The following is a 27,958-nucleotide window of genomic DNA, read 5'->3' as shown; positions in this document are numbered from 1 at the left end:
GAAAACTAAAATGTCACTCCAACGACCGTTTGAAAACAATTTGTAAAAACCTTATTAGGTGCTTTTAAAGCTTATTATTTTGGAAACTTGACCATAATCCTTACCGACACACCAATTCAAAAAAACCTCAAATCCTAATATGAAAACTTAAAAGTTTAAAACCCTAGTTTGAATACCTCATCTTAGTTTGAAATCCAAATCCACGGCAAAATCTTCAACACAACTATAATTTCAAGACTTAAACCAGGGGCAGTTCAAACTATAGATTGGGGGCCATTTGTGGCCCGCCAGTTCTTTTTTTAGCGGTCTGTTGTATCTACCGAATATCATACTTTCTCCCAAGAAATGCATTTTATAGGGTATTGTTAACCCTTGTGTTGTCCTCATTTTAAGGACCATCTTTGGCCTTTTTTATACAACTTGCATGGAAATGAGGTTTAAAAAAAAAAACCCATACCATTTCAAGTTGATCTAAAAGATCATTTAGAAGATTTTACTCTAGATTTTCAACACAGTGGCAGGTTATTTTGACCCAAAGACAACAGGGTTAAATGCCCAAAAATCCAAATGAGGCAATTATTTTTTTGAAAATAACCTTTATGGAAAGCTACTTTGTTTCCATTTGAAAAAGCAATAAAATACAGTATAGACAGTCGTATTCAAAAGTTTGGGCACCCCTGATCATTTAAGATTTTCCTTTATAAATCAATGGTTGTTTGGATCACCAATTTTAGTTAATCATACAAACACTGTAATAAATGAAGTGAAATTAAGTTAATAGGATTTACAGAAAATGTGCAATAAATGCTTAAAAGTAGACGGGTGCATAAATTTGGGCACCCTTTTATTGATTTGAATACCTTATTGGAACACAAAATTTGTTTGATAAGCTCATTGACCCTTGACCTACATACACAGGTGAAGCCAATCATGAGAAAGGGTATTTAAGGCGGCCAGTTGCAAGTTGTTTTTCTCTTTGCATCTTCTCTGAAGAGTGGAAAAATGGGAGCCTCAGAACAACTGTCAAAGGACCTGAAAACAAGGATTGATCAACATCATGGTTTAGGGGAAGTATACAAAAATCTAGCTCAGATGAGGAACATAGTGGGGAAATCGAAGGCCACAGGCACAGTTCTAGTGAAGGCCCGGAGTGGCAGGCCAAGAAAAATCTCATAAGCAGAGGCAAAGGATGCTGAGAACAGTCAAACTCAACCCACAGACCAGCTCCAAAGACCTCCAACATGATCTTGCTGCAGATGGTGTCACTGCGCATCGTTCAACTATTCAGCACAAGGAGATGATGTATGGGAGAGTAATGCAGCAGAAGCCTTTTCTGCGCACATTTGGACAAGCCAGCTTCATTTTGGAATAAGGTGCTGTGGACTGATGAAACTAGAATTAAGTTATTTGGACATAACAGGGAGGAGTATGCATGGTGGAAGAAAAACAGCATTGCAGACTACCCACAGTGAAATTTGGTGTTGGTTCCATCATGCTGTGGGGCTGTGTGGCCAGTGCAGGTACTGGCAATCTTGTTAAAGTTGAAGGTGACATGGATTCCAGTCAGTATCGGCAGATTCTTGCGAATGTTGTAGAATCAGTAACAAAGCTGAAGTTGCGCCGGGGCTGGATACTTCAACAAGAAAAAAAACCCAAACACTGCATTCTACTAAGGCATTCATGCAGAGGAACAAGTACAATGTTCTGGAATGGCCATCTCAGTCCCCAGACCTAATTATTATTAAGAATCTAGTGTGATTTAAAGCAGGCTGTCCATGCTCAGACACCATCAAACCTGAATGAAGTAGAGATGTTTTGTAAAGAAAAATGGTCAAAAATACCTTCAACCAGAATCCAGACCCTCATTGGAAGCTATAGGAAGCGTTTAGAGGCTGTTCTTTCTGCTAAGGTAGGATCTACTAAATATTTATTTAGTAGTTTTTCTGTTGGGGTGCCCAAATGTATGCACCAGCCTACTTTTGTTTAAGCAATTATTGCACATTTTCTGTAAATCCTATAAACTTCATTTCACTTTTCAGATATGACTGTCTATTTTATATTTTTAACTGAAATTGCTGAGCCGAACAACCAATAATTTATAAAAGGAAAATCTTGAATATGATCATGGGTGCCCAAACTTTTCCATACGACTGTAAAAGTGGCACTTTTATCATTCAGTTTTTGATGTGGCCACTGGAGTAAAACGTTGACAACTGGCCTAAACCTTATGATCAGGGTTTAAAAAAAAAAAAAAAGGGGGGGGCGGGGGGGATATTAAAACCGTATCTTCAAGCCCCAATTGGAATCCACAGCTCAAAAATAATTTGTGTACAAGGATTATATCGGGAAAGCTGATCCAGATGGAATGCCTTTCAGTTTGAAGGATGCTGCGAGCCTATTAATGTTTCTAAAAAAAGACAAATTGAGTATAAGTAAGGAGTAGAGTGATAGTGTAGGCAACATATATTGGTTTACTGTCCGTCAATGCACATTTGTATAACATTAACAAAAATCAATTATCTCTTGTGTATATTTATGGGGCTTCAAATGAAGCCGTTAGTTCCTTCTCTTTAAATCGATACACCTTAAGTCACGGGTGTCAAACAGGCGGCCCGCGAGCCAGATCAGGCCCGCTAAGGGATTGAATCCGGCCTGCGAGACAACACTGAGAAGCACAAGAGAAAAACAAGCAGCAGGTTAAAATATGTCAACTTGATGTTGCCAAAGCCAGGTGCCTCTCACAAAGACACTGTACTTGTATTTATTTCTCTCTCTGCCTCTCTCTCTCTCTTTCTTTGTCCCGCCCTCTCGCTTCTTTTCCCTCCCTCTTTCTCTTATTGCTTTATCTCTCTTTTTCTTCCTCTTTAATCTACTAGTCTAGCCCCCGACAGAATGCTTGTTCTATCGTGTGGCCCCCCGAGTTAAAATGTGTGACACCCCTGCCTTAAGTGATTCATCGCCTCCCAGTATTCAAATGCTCACGCCGGCCGGCAGCGTCTTTGTCCTCATTTGAGAGCATAATCGAGTTAGGGTGACCCGTTAGCAGGTTTGAGGTTGACGCCGCCAACACCGCGCCACTTCCTGCAAGCCTGATTGCATCACGCTGGCACCCGAAGAATAAAAACGCCTTGTAGGAATGTTTTAAATATCAGGTCGGTGGTAAGAAGAGACAGGGAAAACAATCCCCAAAAATGGTGATCACCTTGCTCCTAAGAAGGCCTCCGCTGTGGTGCTCGGGAGTGCTCCTCTCCGACAAGGGCTTGACCTTCTCCTTATTGTTGCTAGAGTCATTGTCCTTGATGATATCGTACTGGCGGCAGAACAAGGCAATGACGGCTGCAAACAAGACACAGCAAAAAGCAAAAACTGATATTTTTTTGAATCAGAATTTTCGCCTCGCCTTTTGTTTTTACGGGTACCCAAAGGAGCAAGGTGGCGGACAATTGTCAGCTCCCTCGAGATGAGGCTCATGTTATGTAAAGTAGATACAGTGGCTTGCGAAACTATTTGGCCCCCTTGAAATTTGTGACCTTTTTCCACATTTCAGACCTTAAACATAAAAATATGAAACTAATTTCTTGTGAAGCATCAACAATAAGTGGGACACAATCATGAAGTGGATCACACTTTATTGGATGTTTTAAACTTTAACAAATAAACAAAAATTATGGTTTCAATGTGGGTGTGCAAAATGTAGCCCCTTTACTTTCAGTGCAGCAAACTCTGTCCTGAAGTTCAGTGAGGATATCTGAATGATTCAATGTTGATCTAAATAAATAACGATGATAAATGGAATCCACCTGTGAGTCATCAAGTCTCTGTATAAATGCACCTGCACTGTGATAGTCTCGGAGGTCTGTTTTAAGTGCAGAGAGCATCTTAAAGAACGAGGGACACACCAGGCAAGTCTGAGATACTGTTGTGGAGAAGTTTAAAAGTGGATTTATATTGAAATGGAAGGCGTATTAGACAACTGCAAATCTACCAAGATCGGGCCGTCCCCCTAAACTTTCAACTCATACAAGGAAAAAACTGATCAGAGATGCAGCCAAGAGGCCCATGATCACTCTGTGTGAACTGCTGTTCACAAACGTTTTCCATCCAACCTCACTGAGCTCGAGCTGTTTTGCAAGGAGGAATGGGCAAAAATATCTGTTTGTCGATGTGCAAAACTGATAGACATATCCCAATTTTCGCTTTTTATTTGTTAAAAGTTTAAAATATTCAATAAAGTGTGTTCCACTTCATAATTGTGTGCCACTTATTGTTGATGCTTCACAAGAAATTAGTTTTATATCTATGTTTGAAGTCTGAAATGTGGCAAACGGTCAAAGTGCAAGGGGGCAAAATAGTTATGCAAGCCACTGTAGATTAAATAAAAAGCAAAAATCTAATAATAGTTTGTTTTGTTAATAAAGTTTTTTTTTTTACCACTTGGATGTGTTAAATAATACACACTGTCCATTTAAAACCAGCAATTTATTTTATGTCATTGGGGTAAAAATGTTTATGGTGCAATACATCGTTAATGATGGCATACAAACAAATTAGTCAAAAGCTATTTTTTCACAAACTGTTGATCATGCGTCAAAAGTGATTTTAAATTAATGAACATTTTGCACAATTTTTTTTTTAATCTATACAATTTCATTGAAATATTGTGAATGAGGTGGAATATTCATCCATTATCTGCACCGCTTTTCCTCGGTAGGCTCGCAGTGATGCTGGAGCCCATCCCAGGCATCTTTGGGCAGTGGGCAGGGGACACCCTAAACTGGGTGCCAGCCAGTCAGTCACAGGGCACACAGAGATAGACAACTCACTCGCTCAGTTACCCTCAGGGACAATTTGTACCGGCCACTCAACCTGACATGCATGTTTTTGGAATGTGGGAGTAAACCCATTCAAGCACAGGGAGAATATGCAAACTCCAAACAGGAAGGTTCGATCTCATGATCTCAGAACTGTGTCACGGACGCGCCAACCACTCGGCCAAAGCGGAATATATTGTTAATTTGTCCAGACTGACTGATATTATTATTTGATTTTTTTTTCTTTCGGCAAAGATCGATAGTATCCAACTCATGTTGTCCTTGGGCCACGGCCCCCTAGATGATATGGTGAGGCCCCACCTAAATATGCCAGTTCAGTGCACGAGTTGGCTACAAATACTCCCTCCGGGGAGGAGATCGTCACAGCTATTAAAGGAAAGAGAATTCACCTTGCACACACCTTTTGGTGAGTTTTTGCCTTAGAGCCAAGAGTGTTGAACATGTCTTATGTACATGCGCATTGTTACAAAACACAACTTAGCTGTAGTCATGTCACATGAGTTTAATGTCACAATTTTAGGAGAGAAGACATTAGAATTTGACCTATACTAATTTCATTTTTGTGTGTGGTTTAAAAGTGGTGTACGTAACATCAAAATATTCTACTTGCTGATGCCATTTTCTGGCTGAAATCATCATTGCAGCCTCTGTCAAGCTGCTTGAATGGCACATGCACGTACGTGTCTCAGGCACACTTAAATACACATTTTTATCTTTTGGGGGTTAGGGTTGGCATTTAGACTGTATTTGTAACAGTCCTTTCCTTAATTTCACCATTTTCAACCTAGAATAAAAGAAAACCTCAAGAGCCGGCGTGAAATCACTCGCGGATCTGAGTGTTCACACAAAGTCGGTGAGCAGCGCTTGAAACTACAGTGAGCCACCATAATCCCAAGTGTGGCAAGATAATTAATCATCAAACATGTCCAAAACTTGACATCAAGTTACATTTTGCTGAGTTTTCGGCAATGCAAAATTATTTTTTCTCTTTTGAATGAATTGACTCATGTACTATTGCAAAGGTTGTACGGCCTACAACCGTTGTTTGTTCTTACAATTCTTTCACAAGATATCCATGTCTTTTTATTTCCTGATATATTTTGTCGCATAATATTAACATTTTTGGGGGCTTATATAGTCGATACAGAACTGTACTTAATGACATTTTTTTAGTGAAAGTACAATGTTGGCAACAAGATTCACTTTTTATTTACACGGCTCCGCCAGATATCTATTCATCGAAATGAGAATTGGAAATTATTTGAATGCAACACAAACTTTATTCTTTTTTTCTACTTTTTTTTTTTTTTTTTATTCCTTTAAAAAAAATCTCATTGTGTTTATTTTTTCCGAGCTGTTACTTTTTTCTTTTTGTTCATTTCTGGCTTTTTTCTAAAATTTTCCTTCTTTTTTTCTCTTCCTTTTGTTTCTTTTTTTATCAGCTTTTCACTACTTTTTCATTTTGGTATTTTTTTCTTTTTGGTTCTATTCCCCCCTTCCTTTAAGTCCTTATGTGCATAATTTTACTTAATATTTGGTCATGTTGGGATTAAAGAAGCAAAAAAAACCTGAAGAGCCGTTTAGGACCCAAAAGAGCCGGTTCCTTTTAGTGAGCCGAGCCGAAGATGCCCGTTCTTGACATACTCTACTAAATTTACTCAACTTCGTTCGACTTCAAAATACCGCATTTAGGACACAATGTCAGGGGAACCCGTGTATTTTTACCTTCATGCACTGTAACTTTGACTTAAGTCGCTTCTTAATAAGTAATTTTGAGCCCTCATTTTTGTGCGCCGGCTAGATTTTCTTGTGCGCCAAAAATGTGCGAGCAGTGCGCAATTGCGCATGCGCGCAGCTAAGAGGAAGCACTGTCAGAACCCAGGCCTAGACTGACTGTTTATGTTGTCAGTTCAGAGGTCTTCAATCTGTAGGTTGACGTTGGAATTACACCCAAAATAAAAAATACGATAGCACTTAATGTGAGGTGCATACAAATTGCTCCCCCATTTCTTAACAGTTGGGCACAATTCCAGCTCCCAACAAGGGCAAAGTCTGGCTTGGGGTCTAGTTACAGCCCGTGATCAAACTTTTACTGGCACACAGCCTCTGTCATCAAATTAACAATCTGAGACCCTCCAATAGTGTTGACCACAGTATAAAATAAATGTACCCCCCCTAAGACATTAATCAATTCACCAGGTGATGGCAGTAGCTCTTTGGCCACCTTGCCCTTCTGTAAGAATTTTAGCCCAACCCATTTCCAACACGGCGACTGTAACTAAAAAAGGAAAGTTAATTACAAGAGCCGCCGCTTTAAGAAGTGGAAATCGGGAGTATTTTTTTACAGAAACACAAAACAACTGAATCAGCCTAATTTTCCAAGAGACTGTGTCCGGGTAAGCCTCTTGATATTTTATCTAAAAACAGCCAAACATGTCGACAACGACAAGCTAACAGGAAAAGATGAATCAACTGGAAGATATTTTAACAGCACAGCAGCACTTTTTCACAAGTCTCTGCGGGTCAAATGAAAATGCTACAAAAGGCAAGTTAGAAGGCCGTGATGCTGCTAACTTTTCAAGGAGGGTTAATATTCTAATATCTGTTCAAAGAATGCCAGGCTGAATCGTCGTCCCTCACACATTTTCATCTTACCAAATCTGGACCGCCCTCTGAAAAGTAAACACACCTGACTTAGATTATAGAAGACTTAAAAATGTACAAGTACTGTATTTTCCGCACTATAAGGCGCACCTAAAAGCCTTTATTTTTTTCAAAAGCTGACCATGCGCCCTATAATACAGTGCGCCTTATTTATGGATCAACATTAAGTCGCAAAGTCTTCCAACTAACTTGCAGCCGCCGACTAGATTTTCCCCCGAACGCCAAGTAGTCCGCGGTGTATGCTGGGATTTATTTACCGGCGTTTCATTGGCTAACCAATGTGTCAATCATCATTTGACTCGATCACTATTGGCTAAAGTTATTCGGAGGTCAAGGGGCAGATCCTTTTTATCATTTACAGGCTGGCATTGGCTTAAACGGCGAAACAAAGCCTGCAATTGGCCAAAAAAGATGTGTCAATCATCAGTTGAATCGATCACTATTGGCTAAAGTTATTCGGAGGTCAAGGTGCGGATCCTTTTTATCATTTACAGGCTGGCATTGGCTTAAACGGCAAAACAAAGCCTGCAATTGGCAGAAAAAGATGAATGTGTATAGCACGTGGTTGACGGCATACAGAAAGCATTTTTTACTATACTGTATTTGTAAATATTTTATTCTCCTGGATTTACTACACTCACGGATATAAGAGGACATTGGCTGCACATTATTATGAACGCAACTTTGGTGAGCTACTCCGGCTATATATTATCCCTGTATCTTGTTTCAGACTGAACTCGATGTTTCTGTGATAAGCGGTGCAGATAATGGATGGAATGGAGTGTCTATTTTTAAATTAAACTCAATTCCAAGTGTTTATTGTCATATGCACAGTAACGTTGCGAGCAAAAAAGAAAACAGAAACTAAGGAATGGTTGGCATTTCTTGAATCCCAAGACTTTAACCTTCCGAATGATGGAACGATGCATTTGAGTGACATCGTACGGACACCACATCCGCACGTGTTCTCGACACGTATTTGCGTCTTTGCAAGCTTTGGGAATGTTAAGGGGGTAATAAGTTGGACTAAACTATCTGACTATTTTGTCGACGTTCCCATTGTAGTGCCTTATAATCCAGTGCGCCTTATGTGTGTCAAAAATAGGACCAACAACTATTTTTTTTTTGGGGTGCGCCCTATAACCCGGTGCGCCTTATAGTGCGGAAAATACGGTAGTCATTATTATTGTGCAAGCTGAAGGGTGTGTGGGTTATAAATCAATGGCTTGTTGGCAAATTACACTGGAAAGCAGTTATTGCAAGCAATCACCCCCTAATCAAATCACGCGCCGCTTCGGTTACTGCAGCGTGTTACGTCTCATTAGCACTGTTCAACATCTCATTTTGGTCCTCTGTGGCTTGCTGTCAGACACGCCACTTTGCATGGCGCCTCTGCAAGTCATGGAGTCTCGAAGGGATGCACAGATTATTGCAAACTAGGCACTATCATAACACCATCTCATCATTAAACTTCCCCAGAGAAGTGTATATTCCAAAAGTAAGATGGCAACGCGGCACGGCGACCATTCCGAAATAGCGACACAGATTCGAAAGGTTTTCGGGCTACTGCTGATGTTAGTTTTAAGGCTTTTATTTTAACTGCACGACTGCTTGAACTTGATTGATGTGCCAACAGGGTTACAAGGCAATACGAAAGAAAGAACAGTTCAGGGGTTTTGAGTCATTAGTCTCCATTATTACTCCAGATACTAAATGTGATACATGGTCTGCCAAAATGACTTTATAGGGAGTATTGTGTCTTGTTTGGGCTTTTTTGTGCCTCAAAATCATTTAACAGTATTAAAATGGCACCAAACGGTAATTTCCAAATCAGTCCTCATGGGAGAGGGAGATTTACGTTACCAAGTTGTAGAAAAATCAAAAAACTTGAAGCAGGGCTTCAGATTTGCACTTTTTTTCCCCACAGTAGTATGCGTTACATTCAATTTGATCACCAACGTAATTGCGTCAAACTAATTGGATATGAAAATAGAAGAATTTGTGTGTATACATTTAAACCACCAGGTGGTGTCCGAGAGTAATGATTTTATGAACTACTGCTGGTTTTCATGCATTTATCAAAGGGACAGTGTGGATTATAAGGCACAGGGGTATCCAACCTGGTCCTCTGGGTGCCTAAGAACACCTGAGTAGCTCGAGGACAGGTTCTGAAAATAGCTTACTAGTGAAGGGTCATTGCGATTTTTCTGGGTAGTTTCATTTCTAGCCGACATGTTTTAGTGGATGCTTAATGTCTAATAAATACAACCTTGTAATTACATAGTAACAACATAGTTGTAACATTGTTTTAGAATGGTATATCAAAATGGAAATTATTCTTGCCAATCAGTAACAAAAAGTAGCTCTCAGCTCCAAAAAGGTGGGTGACCCTTAGTGACCTTAACCCTTTAATACCTCCCAGTGGCAGATATCTGTTAGTTATGAATGTTTAAGCTAAATAATAGATAAACGTACATGATCATATAAACATGCATTTATTTTAGTTGATATGTACCTCACCAGGGGAGCTGACATGGATGTTCGCCATCGTGCTGCTACAGGTACCCGGAAAAAAAAAACCTTGTGAAAGTTAATAAATAAATAAATAAATAATTTAAATCCCGCAGTTTAGTCACAGACTCTTAATTCGTATTCTTCCTTGTGCTTTTTAGCACTGGTTTTTGTTTGCACAACTGATACATGCTGTCCCTTTGACCTTGTAAGGCCCGGCAAAGTGATATTACTATATTTTTCTTAATGGTAGGAAAGTTTAGTTGTTTACTTTCTTCACATTAACAGTCAATGGGTGGTATTGTTCCGTTTCACAAATATTCTGGGAGAGAAAAATTTCTATTGAAGGCAAGCCCTTGGGTGCAGAACTTTGACTTGGAAACAACACTGATACCTTGGACTGGATTTAGTATATAGGTTTAAGCAAATAAGTATAATAAAGTTCAAGATCAAAGCTCATTTTGACCTTTATTTTTTTCCATAAATAATGGTTTCAAAAAGAGGTCCAAGCGGAGTTTTTTTGTAAAAATGTCACGAAGAACCGCAAATTAAAAGTTTATGGATGTAGTTCTCTTCAGCACAGAGAGCATGTGTGAGAAGGTAGTGTGCCGTGTTGCATAGCTCTGCCCACCAAATCAAATTGATCAGTGTGTTGGCTAGCTTTTGTGGATACTGTAAAATTCGGACTATAAAAAGGTCCACCTCATTAGAAGCCGCACCCAGTACATTTTTAAAGGAAAAAACATTTTGTAGATACATAAGCCTCACCTGACTGTAAGCCGCATGTTCCCACACTGAAACATTAAATATTTACAAACACACAAAGCGTTTTGATACCCTAACCCCTTAACGTTCTGACGACGGACCAGACTTTTGATAAATAAATACGTGTCTGTATGATTTCACCAGTTACTGATATTGGTCATGCCACATATCATTGTAAAGCATACACTCTTGGGATTCAAGATATGAAAATATTAAATATACTCAGAGAAAAATCCCTATCAGTCTGAAACAAGATATCCGAGAACTATAAATCTGGTGTAACTCGCCAGTGTGCCCTAGGCAGTCAACTTTTTTAAATGTCTGAAAATGTCTTCATAATATCATGGACAATCTATAGAATCCAACAATGTAAAATATTCACCCTAAATCACGATAATAGAATAGAATAGAATATGCCTTTATTGTCATTGTTACAACATGGGATATATTATAACAACGAAATTGGACGACTCCAGTTCCACATTTTACAGTGAGGATAATGAAACAAAGAGATAAAGGAACAAAGAACATGTTTAACTTTCTTTGTTGTAAATAGGCTCTGCTTCCTCCGGAAAGGGGGTGATGAGGGGGTTGAGGGACAAACAGAAATGGGAGAACAAATGCCGACAGATAAATGGGAATCCGCCTAAAAAAATTCCGCTTTTTTGAACGTTGTCTGTTCATTTCGCCACATCATTTCGGTTTACAAATACATACTCGTAAAATTATTCCCAACACGGTAGTTAGCGATTTCCTTTCGAATGACACCTTTCCCATAATGAGGGTCTGTTCATGCTCGTTGTATTCATGCACAACGCGTGAAATTGCATTTAACTTGAGTCTTCTTCGACACGTATATTCCACCTGTCTCGTCTTTTACCTATACTGCTCAGGCGCCCGCTAGAAAAAAATGCGCATATTAACCGCATCGTTGCATAAGCCTCAGGGTTGACAGCTTGGGGGAAAAAGTCGCAACTTATCGTCCGAATTTTACACTAATTACATTTTGTTGTTGAGTTTTCACCAAAGTGTCTCAACAGAGAACATACATGATTTAATGAGCTTCTTTAGCAATGTACAGCCATATGTTGGTGTGAACCCTTGACTATAAAATACTGTACCGAACAAAATGCACAATTCGAGTAGCTTGAGCTATGTATGCACAAAACCAGAATTAGAGCTTAATGGACCCCTACAAAGAGATTTGCCCAAATAGCATATTTTTATCTAGCTATATGTCATATGTAAAGAGTCATATTTTGCTGAACCCTAATCAAAGTGTTTTAAAAAGAAAAAAAAAATCTCGTTTTTCTACATCGTTACAGGGTTGTTATACAATTATAGTGAGGTCTTAGCACAACATTGAGTTTATTTAAAAAAAGCTATGGATAAGTCAGGCACCGTTTTTGGGGTCAAATACTACCAGGCAAATTGAAAATACAGTATATAGCATTTATCTCTAGCAGGTTAGACTACTGTAACGGCCTTCTGACTGGACTTTCTAAACGAGCTGTAAGACAGCTGCAGAACATCCAGAACGCTGCTGCTCGGGTCCTGACTAAAACCAGAAAGTACGACTGTATTAGTCCTGTGCTCAGGTCTCTGCACTGGCTTCCTGTCGCTCAGAGAATAGACTTTAAAACAGCTCTGCTGGTGTACAAGTCTCTTCGTCGTCTAGCACCAAAGTACATCTGTGACATGTTGGTCCCATATAAACCATCTCGGACCCTGAGAACCTCAGAGACAGGCCTACTGCTGGTGCACAGAGCCAGGACTAAACAGGGTGTAGCTGCGTTTCAGTTCCATGCAGCTAGTCTTCCTGATGACGTCAGACAGCCGTCTACTCTGACAGTGTCCAGGCTGAAAACAGCTCTGTTCAACTGTGCATACAACTGAAAGGGTTCCATATGCACTCTTCACTTTTACTTTATGTTAATTCGTTGATTTTATTATGTTTTATCTGTGGTTTTAATGCATTTTAAAAACCACATTTTACATTTTCAATGTCTTTTCTTCTATGTTTTAACTGTAATTGTGTGTTTTTAACCTGTCTCTTTGCCATTTCTGTAAAGCACTTTGAATTGCCTTGTGTAGGAATTGTGTTATACAAATAAACTTGCCTACCTGTATAGCAATAGGTACATTAAAAAAACTGATTAAAGAGAATGAAGTATCAGTTAAACAATACCTATTACGTTCATAACACTTTAATCAATGGATATAAAGTTGTGTGGAGGCTTTGTATGTAGGAGATGAACTAGCAAGTGCTAGCACTTAAAGTTTTCGTAACACAAAACCAAACATACCTGCCCACATGAGTAAGACCACCACGATTATGATGACCTCTCCTGTCTGCAGATGTCGTGACCTCTCCAAACCCTGCACTGTTGGGTCATCTGGAAAATTTAACACACAAACGTTTCACCAAATACTATGCTAATAGAGTGGCCATTAGGCTAGTAAAGAAAAATCACCAGCAAGATCAGTCCTCGAAATCTAATCGATTCACAACCCGAATGCATGGAAGGCTTCCAACAGTTCACTTAGCCCAATTACTCCTGAAAAGTGACTCTCAAATACAAAATGTTTGACCGCGCTCACGTGGCAGCCATTAAAAGATGGATTGAGGGTTGCTCTATTGATATTTCCAGGCAGTCAAGGCGTGTGGGTGAGAAACAGAGGGAAAATTCACCTCCATTTTTTTTCTTGTCTGCACTGAAATGCGTTTAAATGTCGTTGCCGTTTTGCACCTCTCAAAACTCATTTTTGCAACTGTGACTAATGGGATTATGTTAAAAAGGAAAAAATTGAATACTGTACTTCAGAATAAGACAGGGCTTTTGTTTAAGACTAAAATTGTCAGTTCAAGCATGTATTTGATCCTTGCTACTGTGCATCTGACTCAGCAAAAAGAAAAGTCTTTGAAATATTGAACAGCCATCAGGTCTTAGGGGAGCCTCCTGCTCTGTGACAGCTTATCTAGTTTTCGCAGAAGCTAAGGTTGGTTGCTTTTGTCCATTGGAAGGATTTTATATCAGTATTCACGATTCTCTTAAAAGTGATGCCAGGCAAATTATAAATGACTAAATAAAAAGAAAAGCCTATCTGAATATTTGTATTTAAAAAAATACATGGAAAAACATTGTTCTCGTGAGGGATGCAACATTACTTGATTAATCTATTGATTCTTTTAAAGTAATCATGACTGATCAACGAAAGATTTTCATTTCAATTCCTAACTAAAATTGAAATGACATCACCATAGTTTAACATGAATAACACACATCTAGTTTGACCCATTCCGGGATTTATTTTTTATTTAATATATACCAAAACAGATATATATCGCTGGCATCAAGTATAATAAACCATCTACCTTAAATAGTCTTTTTTATGTCTCTAAAACCAGTCGATCATTTTCTTATAAACAGGGTTCCACCAGCTTAAGGCAAGTTCAATTCATTGCTTCAAGACTTTTTCTTTAAATAAACTTTAAGACCAGGTTGATTAAAAAAAACATAATGGAAACTAAAAACAAACAAACACATGAATTAGAGGCTATTTTACACAAATGCTTATTGTGAGGTTTATTTTAAGTTTTAATCAAATTTTGGTCCAGTTGAAACAAGACAAAAAAAAGATGTTTACAGTGCATCATGAATCCTCAGTGAAAAATGGCAGATAACTACAGATTCCAAAGAACTCTACTCCATTAATCGGTTTAAAACATATATAAATCTTTTAAAAATGTGAACACATTACTAAGAGTTTCGAAAATTGGATGAAAATGAAATGATCTGCATTTCTATAGCGCTTTTCAAGTCAATGACTTCCCAAAGCGCTTTACAATGTGCTCCACATTTCCCAATAGCGGGCTTGCAGCCATGTAAGGCGCTAACCTGCTTATTGGGGGTATTTGGGGTTCAGTGTCTTACCCAAGGACACTTCGACATGTAACATGGACGAGCCGGGATTCGAACTGGGATCCCTTGATCCCAAGACGAGCGCTCTACCTCCTGAGCTACTGCCGCCCCATGCAAGATGCAGGACATTTCTAATGCCAATTAAGGCCTTATTTTTTTAGAATAATTAATTCAATGCCTTAAGACTTTTTAATGATCCGCAAGAACCCTGAAAAATAAAATCTACATGAGTGTGCCGAACCATTGTTAAAGACAAATATCAAATGATAATGTTTTACAAAGTAAGGTTCCGACATAAGCATAACGTTTGATTTAAATTCAACAATTTTGTCTCCTATTGTGCAAGACAATAACAAATCTGAACATATTAATGTAAACATTATTTTAGTTTAAAACTGTAATATTTTGCATTAAGAGAGGAATAATGAATAACCATATTTTCACGACTAAAAAGGCGCCCAAAAAAGTATGATTTTCTTCAAAATGTGTAGTGCACCCAATAGTGAAGTACATTTTGTATGTGTTCTTGTAAGGCGGATTTAGTAGAGGACACCATTAGATTGTTAAATAGGGAAGTGTGGGCGTTGATTCTATATGAATGAACAAGTTTGTGCGTTATGCAAAACAACATGGATTATTCAATGCACCAACTCTATGCATGCCCAATGCCGCTGATTGCCAATGGCTTCTTTCTAACGGCACCTTATCTGCTCGGAGCAACACAGCAGATGTGAAAAACAAGTGAGGAAAATAAACTCTGAATTTTCAATCGTTCTGGGCGAATTGTAGATGCTTGGTCTAACGTATCTGCTGGCACTGTTTGCAAAAAACAGCATCATTTCTGAGGTGCCATGTGGCACAAAAGGTGACTCTGAAAGTTGTTTTATCATGCCTACTATTAATGTTTGATGGATTTAAATAATTTTAGAATTTGTTTATCAATACTTAAAGCAAAACCACAACTCAGTTTAGCTCCTGCTCCATTTATTAATACACACACTTCCATGCTTGTGTGTGTGTGTGTTGTCGTAAAACAGTGGCAGTAGCGGCCACCACGAAAACATTGTCTATAGGACAGTTTCTTTCCGACACTGAGGAAGACGACTTTGATGGCTTCAGTTCTAAGGAGGAAGATGAGGACGGTTTACCGTGATTTTTACAAGTACGGTATGTTTTTTTAACAGACCCGTTTACTGTGTTGCGAGCGTGTTGCTACCATTAACTGCCCTGTCACAGGCACCGTTTGGGATGAAAGTTATATTATTATTATTAAAGCTTTGAAAACTCTCTCAGTGTGCCGTCTTTCTTTATAAATATGTGTAACCATGTATATAATGTATTTGCAACTGTATATTTTTGAAATGTATTTATTTTAGAAACTTATTCTGATACGTTTTGCACGGGCAAATGAGAAAGAAGCGGCGGAGCAAACACGGGCTGACGGGAAGTGGAGTAAAGGTGAGACGTGTTTGTGGACGCGGCGGACAATAGTGGATATATATATATTTTCACACCCTTACCTTTGGAAATGTACACTTTTTTTCCTTGGATTACTTTCAACGGGACCCGGACTCTGCAGGTCTGCATCAAACCTCATGTACCGGCTGTGATTTTTGGACTGTGTACTTTAATGAAGGACATTGCCGGCTGTCATCTTTGGACTGTGCACTTCAATGAAGGAAAAGTGTCAATACAGTCTGAAGGACTCATTGCTGAAATGGAACAATAGGATAGGATCGGGCTGGCGGTGATTCTTGGACTGTGTACTTTGATATTGCATCCTTTCGGTCTGCGATATATTGCGTTCCTATTAGCAAAGTAAATCAGCCGAGTCCTGCCATGGCCGGGCATTATGTCGGCGGGCGGAGACATAACTGCGTGCGATTCCTGTTCAAAGATGTGAGAGCTGATTCGGAAAGAATGTCAAGGCTGGATTTTTGGAACAGGTTTGTTCGAAATTGTCTGAAGTTTAAACCGGAGGAGATAAATTGCATCATAACCTTGCCTTTTGGCAAGGGCTTTGATGCAAGTCTTGTAACGGCGGCTCTTTTGCAAGAGTTTTGGGATCGCTTTGAGGGGGTGAGGCCCCAGTTTTCTGGATTTATACTGGAGAAGCTGACTGATAATGCTAGCAAGATAGTCATTGTCAGAATGGTTAATGAAGTGGTGAATGCAGATGACATCTGTTATTGGTTGAGCAGATGCTGCTCGATAAAAGGCCAGGCTATGAAGGTGAAGGATGAGAATGGCATTTGGAATTGTGCCTGGAGGATACCCATCCAACAATGGCAAGACCCTCAGGGACTGAAACACCTCCTGTCGATGATCGTCCTGGGGAGAAACCGTGGCTTTATCCACTACCAAGGACAACCAAAACTCTGCCGGAAATGTGGTGAGCATGGGCATCTGGCTGAGGTATGTGATCGAATTATTTGTGGAAAGTGCAGGACAATTGGACATTCTTTTGAGGAGTGTACCAATAGCAGAAAATGCAACCTCTGTGGAGAAACGAACCACCTCTATAGGAACTGCCTGAAATCGTTTGCTAACAAGTTGAAAGCTAGGAAGGCAGTTAAAGACAACATGGACAATGAAATGATTACAGACAACATAGACAATGAAATGAATAAAGATAACAAAGACAATGAAATGAATAAAGTTATGGAAATACCCAATGAAAATGAACAAGAAATGCACAAAGAAATTAGACAAGACAAAAAAATTGAAAATACAGATGTCCCTCCCAAAACTCCTAGTCAGGAAGGACCCGGAGGAGAGGCCAAAAATTCAAATTTGAATTTTCATACAATACCTGAATTTAGACAAAACAAACGGGTAGTAAAAGGCAACTGTCCCTCAGGAAGGGCCTGGAAGAGAATCTAAAATATCAAAATTGTTTTTTAGTCCACTATCGGAATTCTAAGAAGACAGACAAATCGAGAAGGCGAATGACTCTCCCAAAACCCACACGGCCACTGGAAAGAGGGGTAAAAATAGGACAAAATTGGGGGTGGTGAAAACACTGGAAACAAAGATAAGAGATTTAGAGGAAAGCCGGTTGCCGATAAAAACGCCCACAAGGGAACTGTATGAAGTTGAGCCGGAGGAAGTCGGGGAAGAAAAAAACTTGATCCCTTGTGGGCAGGGAAGTAGGAGACCCCCCCGATAGGTCCTCTGGCCCACCCCCTAACCCAGAAAAAAGGGGAAGACCTGGAACCACAGACAGACAGAGGATTCCAGACTTTTCCCCGGTGGGTCTCCAAATGAGGTACCGTTTTTAAGTGGTGATTTGTACCCCAATCAGGAATCCGACACAGGCGACACTCTCAATGACCACCAGAGAATGGACTCAGATCCCCCGGTTTCGTCTAAGTAGTTTGTACACTTTAACAACACTTATGAACATTACCTTCTCTACTATCAATGTGAGAAGTGTGAGATCAAAGGTTAAAGCTCACAGCGTTTTATCGTTTTTAAAAAACATCAGAACGGATGTGTTTTTCGACAAGAATGCTGAATCCCCTTTTTAAAAAATTATAAACTGTGGGAAGAGATTTGGCCATATCCTTCATTATGGAGTGGCTCAAATGAAAACCGTAACGATGGGGTGGCCATTTTAATAAACAACCCTCAACTCATCATAAAGGGGAGTACTGTGATGAGAGACGGACGCGCAAATTTAGCAAGACTTTCCTATATAGGGAAAGATTTTAACCTCATTAACATATATGGCCATCCTGACAAACAATTCAGGTACGAACTCTTAGAAGACATCCAGTCACATATGCTAGGCCATCAACCAATAATTGTGGGAGTAGATTTTAATTGCATCATAAGTAGAAAGGATAGAAAGGGGACCGATGAGGAGTTTAAAGTAGATAAAACATCAATTTTATTACAGGACATTTAAACTGGAAGATTGTTTCAAATCCATACATCCAGGAGAGTAGGGCTTCACCTGGTTCAGTAGTGACAATGCCAGAGCCTCTCGAATAGACTACATATTTAAAAGGGGCTTAACACTGAGTGATGCCAGATTAATTCCTGTCTTTTTTTCAGATCACTTACTACTGTCCTGCTCTCTCTCATTTCCTTCAGGTATGACTGTTGGGAGGGGTCTGTGGAAGTTGAACTGCTCCCTGCTGAAGGATGAGGGAGCGGTACAAGGACTGGCAGACCCTTCAAGACTCGTAATGATTCGAGAGCACAATGGTGGGAGATGACAAAGAAACGAACGCAGATTTTTTTTTTTAAATGCAGGGGAAAAACAAGAAGAGATGAAACACAGGTCAGGACTACAAAGAAGACTCAAACGCTATTTTACCCCAACACAAAAGGGGATGGACTTTAATGATGAAATCAGAGAGATCAAACAAGAACTAAAGGCTTTGGCGGAAATAAAGAGTAAAGGCATCATAATAAGAAGCAAAGAAAGAGAAATAGAAGAAGGGGAAAAATGTACGCGCTGTTTCTTAAAAAAAAATTATGAGCAAAAAGTGAGGGGCTTTTTAAACTCCAAAACGAAAATGGGCTAATAACAAAGGAAAGTAGTGAAATAACCAAATTAGTCGAAGACTACTACAAAAAATTATATGAAAGGAAAGAAACACATGAGAATGAAATGGGGCATGTATTAGATCATATCTCGAGATCAGTGCGCCAAGACCCCTTTATAATCAGGATTCAGGGCTAACCACTCTACTGAGACAGTTCTGATCAAGGTAACAAATGATCTCCTAATGTCAATGGATTCTGGCGCTTCATCACTTCTGCTGCTGGATCTTAGTGCTGCTTTTGACACAGTGCACCACAATATCCTACTAGAACGGTTGGAAAAATGGATTGGTCTCTCAGGAACCGTCCTCTCGTGGTTCAGATCCTACCTCTCAGATAGGACGCACTGTGTTAAATATGGTGAAATGACATCTGAGCCCTTTAATGTTACCTGCGGTGTTAGTCAAGTCAAGTCAAGTCATTTTTATTTGTATAGCCCTAAATCACGAAGAGTCTCAAAGGGCTTCACAGATTGTTACACTATATTACACAAACTATTTTCAACCGACAAGAGGAGTAGGTTATTCATATGCAATGGAGTAGAAGTGAGTTTTAAGTTTAGATTTAAACATTTCCACTGAGGTTGCAGATCGAATCTCAGGGGGAAGAGCATTCCACAGCACCGGTGCCCGGATGGAGAACGCTCTCGAACCAGCAGAAGACTTTTTTGCTCTCGGGATCATCAGAAGACCAACACTCTCAGATCGTAGGCTTCGGACCGGGACATAGTGGCAGATCAGATCTGAAAGATAAGAGGGAGCAAGTCCATGTATGATTTTGTACAATACTAAGAGAACTTTGAAGTCACATCTTTGGCTAACTGGGAGCCAATGCAGGTTAGCCAAAATCGGTGTTATGTGATCGTACTTTTTTGTCCTGGTTAAGAGCCTCGCTGCGGCATTTTGTACTAGCTGAAGAGACTTGATTCTGGACTTCGGGAGACCGGAGAGTAGTGCATTGCAGTAATCGAGACGGGAGGTAACAAATGCATGAATTATTGTTTCCGCATCAGACTGAGACAGTATTGAACGGATTTTAGCAATGTTGCGAAGATGGAAGAAGGCAGTTCTAGTAATTTGCTTTACATGCATCTCAAAGGATAGATCAGGGTCAAATATGACACCTAAATTTTTAACTGAGTCACTCTGTGTGATGTGACATTTGTCAATGTTCACAGCAGTTTTTGAGAATAAGTCCCGGCATTTAGAAGGACCAATGACTAACATTTCAGTCTTTCCAGAGTTAAGACGCAAGAAATTGAGTGACATCCACTCTTTTATCTCAGTGAGACAGGCCTCCAAATTTCCACAGTTTAGTGTGGAAGATTCCTCCAACGGAAGATATAGTTGAGTGTCGTCTGCATAGCAATGGAAGCTGATATTGTACTTGCGAATAATATCACCTAATGGAAGCATGTAAATGTTGAAAAGTAGGGGGCCGAGCACTGAACCCTGCGGAACACCGCAGGTAACATTAAAGGGCTCAGATGTCGTTTCACCATATTTAACACAGTGCGTCCTATCTGAGAGGTAGGATTTGAACCACGAGAGGACAGCTCCTGAGAGACCAATCCATTTTTCCAACCGTTCTAGTAGGATATTGTGGCGCACTGTGTCAAAAGCAGCACTAAGATCCAGCAGCAGCAAAAGTGATGAAGCGCCAGAATCCATTGACATTAGGAGATCATTTGTTACCTTGATCAGAGCTGTCTCAGTAGAGTGGTTAGCCCTGAATCCTGATTGCATGGATTCAAAAAGGTTATTCTCGGATATGAAAGCATTCAGCTGCTGTGCCACTACTCTTTCGAGTACTTTAGAGAGGAAAGGTAGGTTTGACACAGGTCTGTAATTACTTAATATTTCTGGATCAAGGTTGGGTCGTTTCAGTGTGGGTTTAATAACGGCGGACTTAAAAGCTGCTGGAACTACACCTGAGGAGAGTGATGTATTTATAATATTTAGAACTGAAGGCCCAAGGACGCTAAAAAGACTTTTAATAAGTGAACCTGGGAGCGGGTCGAACTGGCAAGTTGTCGGTTTGGCCGCATTCACCACTTGTTTGAGATCATCAAGTGACAGTTCACTAAAACCGGCCATTTTCCCAGGGCAGCCACCCTGTCGTGCATCTGTAAATTTCAGTCCTTTAATACGTGTGGTACTAACAATATCTTTTGCAATTTCTTCCTGTATGCATTGAATCTTCTTAGTGAAGAAGACCATTAACTCCTGAGCAGAGTGTGTCGAACTGTCTGCGATAGGCTGTTGCCTTGTAAGCGATGCTACAGTGTCAAAAAGGGCTTTGGGGTTGTTCTTTTGAGACGCAATCACCTTCGAAAGGTAGGCCGATTTTGCAGAGGCAAGGGCCGCTTTATACTTTAACAAGCTGTCACACCAGGTTTGATGGAAAACCTCAAGCTTGGTAGCGCGCCATTTTCTCTCCCATTTCCTGCATTCTTTTTTAAGGGTTCTAGTTTCATCAGTAAACCAAGGTGTGCGTCTTTTAGGACGTGATTTTAGTTTTATGGGCGCTATTGAATCCAGCACACTAGTCAGGGTGGTATTGAACTCATTCATGAGTGAGTCAATCGAGCCATTGTATTTAGGAAAGGACGCAACTGCTCCAGGAAGGAGTTCAAAGAGCTCAGAAACTGTGCCAGTGCTTATATTGCGTCCGCTAAATCCCTCATCTTTATTAACTCTACATTTAGTTAGCACCTCAAATGTCACTAAATAATGATCAGAGATAACAGTAGTACACGGTAGCACCATAATGTTTGAGGTTAAAACTCCTCGAGTCAGAATCAAGTCTAGCGTGTTCCCATTTTTATGGGTTGGCAAGTCAACCAGTTGAGTAAAACCAAATGCATCAATTAGAGAACTAAACGCAATAGTAAGTGAACTGTGTGGGGAGTTCATATGAATGTTAAAGTCTCCCATAATTATAATTTTGTCTGCATAGGTTACTAGTTCAGACAAAAGTTCAGCAAATTCGTCTAAGAAAGTTGTGTATGGCCCAGGTGCACGATAGATAGTTATTACATCAATTGACAATTGAGGGGACCGCATCACAAGAGCCTCAAACGTTTTGTAATTATTAGAGGTACGTGTATTAAATTTGAGCGATTTTTCAGAGATTAGCGCAACACCACCACCTCTTTTCAGCGTGCGTGCTATATGACTACTCTCGTAGTCTGGGGGAGAGGCATAATTTAGCGCTAAGTGCTCATCCGGGCGTAACCACGTTTCACAAAGACCCATACAGTTAAGTTTATAATCACGAATAATGTTATCAACAAGTAAAGCTTTTGGAGCAAGCGATCTAATATTTAACAGACCAAATTTCAGTTTTGCTGAATCATTTGACTTAGCTGAACTCTTTGTAGTCTTTGTCGAGATCTTCAAAAGCTCCCGGCGTTGTGGCCGTTCGTGAGCGCTGAGTTTAAAGCGTCGGTTGTCCGGCGAGGAATGAATGGTGGAATTAGTTACATCCTCGCGTCCATCCTCGCGTCCATCTTGCTGCTTGGACTTCACACGCTTCACACATCTACCTGCACGGCAACCACGTTTCTGTTTTCTTTCTTTACGGGGCCGCCGCCGTCGTTTATTAAGAGGAATAGCTGTCCACAAGGATGCCGGGTCTCTTTGAAGTTCGCTCGGTATATCATAGGCGTTATAAAAAGTGCCCGAAAAGTCGAAATTTAGACGCCCACCCAACCGAATAAGTTCGTCCCTACTGTAAGTGTTTTTGGCCACACATGTGTCCAAAAGTGAAAGCAAAAAAGACAAGAGAACGGCAATAAATAGAAGATTAGCTGGACGAGCCGCAAGCATGTATCCATGCGCCGCCATGTTGGATTCTCGATATCCCGTGTTCCGCAGGGTTCAGTGCTTGGCCCCCTTCTTTTCAACATTTACATGCTTCCATTAGGTGACATTATTCGCAAGTACAATATCAGCTTCCACTGCTACGCAGACGACACTCAACTCTATCTTCCGTTGGAGGAATCTTCCACACTAAACTGTGGAAATTTGGAGGCCTGCCTCACTGAGATAAAAGAGTGGATGTCACTCAATTTTTTGCGTCTTAACTCTGAAAAGACCGAAATGTTAGTCATTGGTCCATCTAAATGCCGTGACTTATTCTCAAAAACTGCTGTGAACATTGACAAATGTCACATCACACAGAGTGACTCAGTTAAAAATTTAGGTGTCATATTTGACCCTGATCTAACCTTTGAGATGCATGTAAAGAAAATTACTAGAACCGCTTTCTTCAATCTTCGTAACATTGCCAAAATCCGTTCAATACTGTCTCAGTCTGATGCGGAAACAATAATTCATGCATTTGTTACCTCCCGTCACGATTACTGTAATGCACTACTCTCCGGTCTCCCGAAGTCCAGAATCAAGTCTCTTCAGCTAGTACAAAATGCCGCAGCGAGGCTTTTAACTAGGACAAAATAGTACGATCACATAACACCGATTTTGGCTAACTTGCACTGGCTCCCAGTTAGCCAAAGATGTGACTTCAAGGTTCTCTTAGTATTGTACAAAATCATACATGGACTTGCTCCCTCTTATCTTTCAGATCTGATCTGCCCCTATGTCCCGGTCCGAAGCCTACGATCTGAGAGTGCCGGTCTTCTGGTGATCCCGAGAGCAAAGAAGTGTTCTGCTGGTTCGAGAGCGTTCTCCATCCGGGCACCGGTGCTGTGGAATGCTCTTCCCCCTGAGATTCGATCTGCAACCTCAGTGGAAATGTTTAAATCTAAACTTAAAACTCACTTCTACTCCATTGCATATGAATAATAACCTACTCTTCTTGTCGGCTGAAAAATAGTCTGTGTAACATAGTGTACTAATCTGTGAAGCCCTTAGAGACTTATTGTGATCAAGGGCTATACAAATAAAAATGACTTGACTTGACTTATAGCATCCGACTTTACCCAAGACCAACCCAATGATTGCATAAAGACTTTTAAAAAAAGGCAAATCACCCGGGGAGGACAGGCTCAGCCTCGAATTTTATCTGACTTTTTGGGATATTTTAGCACCGGATCTGATAACTGTTTTTAACGAATTTTCCAGTCGAGACAACATGCCAGTTTCAGAATAGGGATAGTTACTCTATTGCACAAAAAAGGAGACAAAACAGACTTAAAAAACTGGCGACCCATAACACTTTTAAACGTGGACTGTAGTAAAATCTTCAGCAAGCTTTTAGCAGCACAAATGTCTGCAGTCTTGGGAGACTTGGTTGATCCGGACCAAACCTGTGCCATCGTGGGAAGGAAGATCAGCGACAGTCTCATGCTGATCCGTGACACCATCTGTTATGCGAGAGACAGAAACATGCGACTAGTGGTCCTAAACCTAGACTTTGCGAAAGCCTTTGATCGAGTCTCGCACCAATACCTCTTCAGGGTACTGCAAAAATGTGGTTTTCCCCAAAAATACATCAAGTGGGTGGGACTGCTATATCGAGCCATCTACAGCAAATTCATGATTAACGGGAATTTATCGGAAGCAGTAGAGATCAACTGCGGTGTACGTCAGGGTTGCCCTTTATCTCCCCTTCTCTATGTTCTTTGCATTGAACCTTTGGCACAAATTTTAAGAAAAGATAGATTTGTCGAAGGGATCAATATCCCAGGAAGTTGGGGACAAATTACTAAGTGTATTTTGTACATGGATGATTTTAATATTTTATGTACTGACCTCTTATCCGTTAGAAGAGCCCTTGACTTGACTGACCTGTTTGGGAGGGCGTCTGGGTCAAGGCTCAATGGAGAAAAGTCACAAGCGAAGTTTTATGGACTATGGACAGAGACAGAAAAGGCAGGACTCCCACCGACGGTGCTAAAGACAGACCAGAAAATTCTAGGGATTAAATTCAATGCGAATGGAGGAGGCGAGACCAGCTGGGACGATGTGACAAGGATAGTTAAGCAAAGACTTGGTTTTTGGACACTAAGAAAACTGACATTAGAGGGGAAGGTCCTAATCATCAAAGCGATCATCCTCCCACTGCTTTTATCAGTCAGTTAATTTTTTATGCCCAAAAGAAACGTGCTTTTACAACTGAACCGAGCCATCTTTCACTTTATCTGGGGCTCAAAGTGGAAAAGGATATAAAGGGACACAATGAAAAAGAAAAAGGGGGTAAAGGGGTGCCTGACCTCCAGCTCTTCCTGGGGAGCAAATATGTATATGAAACCTGCTGGTAAGGAGGTGCAGGCAGATCCCCCCGTGGCTGTGCTCCGAATGGCTGCAGATACCATACAATCTGCGAGCGGCAAGCCTAGGACGTAGCCATAAAGAAGAATTGTCTGCACCCACCCGGAGGAAGGAACCGGAGCTCCACTGTGGGGGTCCCGGCAGCAACGGCCTGGTTATTCGAGTGGTTGTGGAACATAGAAGTAAGAAGGGAGAGGACCCATCGGAGCATCCCGGGCAGAGGACTGGAGGATGCTGCTTGGGAGGGTGGGATGGAATCCCACTTGAGAAGACAAAGCTATGCCCTTGCACAATAGTATTGCCCTTTACACATTGGTTAACTGCTGTTAAAAGTGTTCAAACCTCATATTGTTAGAATATGATATATTGAAATTGTGAATGTATTTAATTTCTGTTAAAAGTGTCAATAAAAATTGTTAAAACGTCATATTGTCAGATAACGAAATTGTGAATATGCTTAAATGCTGTTAAAATTGTCGAGAAAAATTGTTCAAACCTCACATTGTTTTTTTGCTGTTAAAAGTGTCAATAAAATTGTTCAAACCAAAAAAATAATAATTCTAGCTGGCAAAGAAAGCATTTTCAAGATAATTCAGGCGCTTGATTGAGTCAGAAATGGTTCTATGCATCATGTTATTGAGACATTTAACGCAATGAAATTGTGAATGTGTTTAATTGCTGTTAAAAATGTCGAAAAAAATTGTTCAAACCAAACCAAAATTAAGTTTCAATCGCGGGACTTAAAGTTGGATTTGGGTTAATTTTGTGTTTGTTACATCTTTCAATGTGGGCGCATGCGGCTTATATACAGGTGTGTAAGTACAAAATTGGTTTTCCTCTTAAAATGTGATGGGTCCGGAATTTACAGTATTTATGAAAACACAGTAGTTGTTTTTCCTGTAGTTGCAAGTGACTATAAATCCCCCTCTGCTCCCCCAAAAAAGTATATATATTCACACTCGCCATACATATTGAAGGCAGAGTTTCTAGAGTTAAAAATCAATTTCAGAGTCAGAAAGAGTTGCATTCAAATACAAGAAGCCCTATGGATTGAAGTGTCTTTTTGTGTAGCTCTTGGTTTAGAAAGGTTCTGAGTCAATGCATAAATAGGAGACACTTGACTGAGACAAAGTGGCTTAAAAAAATCCCAGCTGAATATATTTAAGTTGTCATGGTGAGCTATAAATCTGACTTGAAAATAATGAAGGGCAAAGAGAGTATATTCACATATTCTCTACACAGTAATCAGTCCTCATAATGCTAGTTCGCTTTAATAGGGTTACGCGTAGATTGCATGTGGGAACATGATTACAAGTAGTTAGCATGGCGTCAACTGATCCATGTGACGTTCTTATAAAGTAGGTTAATGGCTTGTGAAATTGAGTTGCCATGAAAGGAGAGAAATCAGACTGAGTATTTCTTTTGTGTTTTGAATAATTGGGAAGAGTGGCAGTTAATGATGCCACAGCAGAATTTTTTTTCCCTTCAAGGATTGTGATTGTTTGCCAGGGTGATGTGCAAATAAAAAGCGTCAAGGTCCCTAATTCTGAGACAAGATTCCTAAGAACCCCACCACCCTCAACAAACAAAAAAAAAACGCCTCCTGAGCCGCAAGGGTATTTGCCGACTCGGCACTTTAAGCCCATGGTTCGTTAGCTTTTATAGACAGGGGTCTTTTAACTTCCAATAATAGTGTAAATAGTGCTATCATGTTCCGCGTTATTAATCAAGTATGAAGCCGAAAGATGAAGAGTACTGACAGTGGATATTTGTAATTCATAACTAGTAATAGCTTTTGAACTTGCATTTAAGTCTTATTATTTTCATAAAATCAAATATGGAGATCTCCTCAGTCAGATTTGGTGTTAGTGATGTATATATGCTACATGCTTCAACAATTATAAAGTAGGAAGAGTGATCCTCATCCGTGAAAAGTCATCTTTGCACCGACCTTGATTGGAACTGTTTGAAGGAAAGCGGTCGGTCTTCTTCAGCGTGCGAAAGTGGACCTTCTTGCTGGCTTGGCTTTCCCCGTAGAGGCCAATGGACTGCACCTGGATAATGTAGTCTGCCTCCTCCTCAAGGTCCCACAGGATGCAAGAGCGACTGGTGGTGTTGACTTCCCGGATGAACCGCTGCATGTGTCCATCCTGTCTCTTTATGGTTGGGAGAGGTAGAACATTATGGGGGGGAAAAAAAACAGTTCCTGTAAGTGTTTCAGATGCTCTGGCTGGTAGCTCAGGTACCAGTCAGCGCCAGTTGGCTTTTCAGTCCATTCACGAAACTAATGAATAAACATATGGAAATGTTGCAGGATTGTCCAGTGCATTATAATAAAATTTGTGAAAAAAAAAATTCCAAACATGTCAATGGTAACATTGTGATTGATACTCAAATTGTGGGTGCCCAAACATGTAGCCTAAAATCTTTAAACTCCTCGTTTTAAAAGTACACATACATGAGTTGAAAGGGA

At 40.2% G+C, this 27,958-nt stretch overlaps 1 protein-coding gene across 5 annotated transcripts in view; it reads right to left on the bottom strand.

Annotated features, from left to right (window-relative positions):
- Positions 1-27,958, bottom strand: part of fndc4a (fibronectin type III domain containing 4a) — a 46,184-nt gene that overhangs the window by 3,144 nt on the left and 15,082 nt on the right. For 2 of the 5 annotated variants that reach the window (XM_088325414.1, XM_088325416.1), the window contains exons 3-6: positions 27,437-27,641; positions 13,079-13,168; positions 10,012-10,076; positions 3,203-3,336 (exon numbers count right to left, since the gene is read on the bottom strand). In XM_088325414.1, coding sequence (XP_088181540.1) covers positions 3,203-3,336; positions 10,012-10,076; positions 13,079-13,168; positions 27,437-27,641 — 494 coding nt within the window. The remainder of the gene's footprint in view (positions 1-3,202; positions 3,337-10,011; positions 10,077-13,078; positions 13,169-27,436; positions 27,642-27,958) is intronic. The other 3 variants (XM_088325417.1, XM_088325418.1, XM_088325419.1) reach the window with 2 other exon arrangements.

The sequence above is a fragment of the Urocampus carinirostris genome, chromosome 20 (assembly GCF_059441175.1).
Source record: "Urocampus carinirostris isolate Australia breed hairy pipefish chromosome 20, RoL_Ucar_1.0, whole genome shotgun sequence".
Lineage (NCBI taxonomy): Eukaryota > Metazoa > Chordata > Actinopteri > Syngnathiformes > Syngnathidae > Urocampus > Urocampus carinirostris.
The sequence above is the reverse complement of the archived record's forward strand: the minus strand, read 5'-3'. Positions and strand labels throughout refer to the sequence as shown.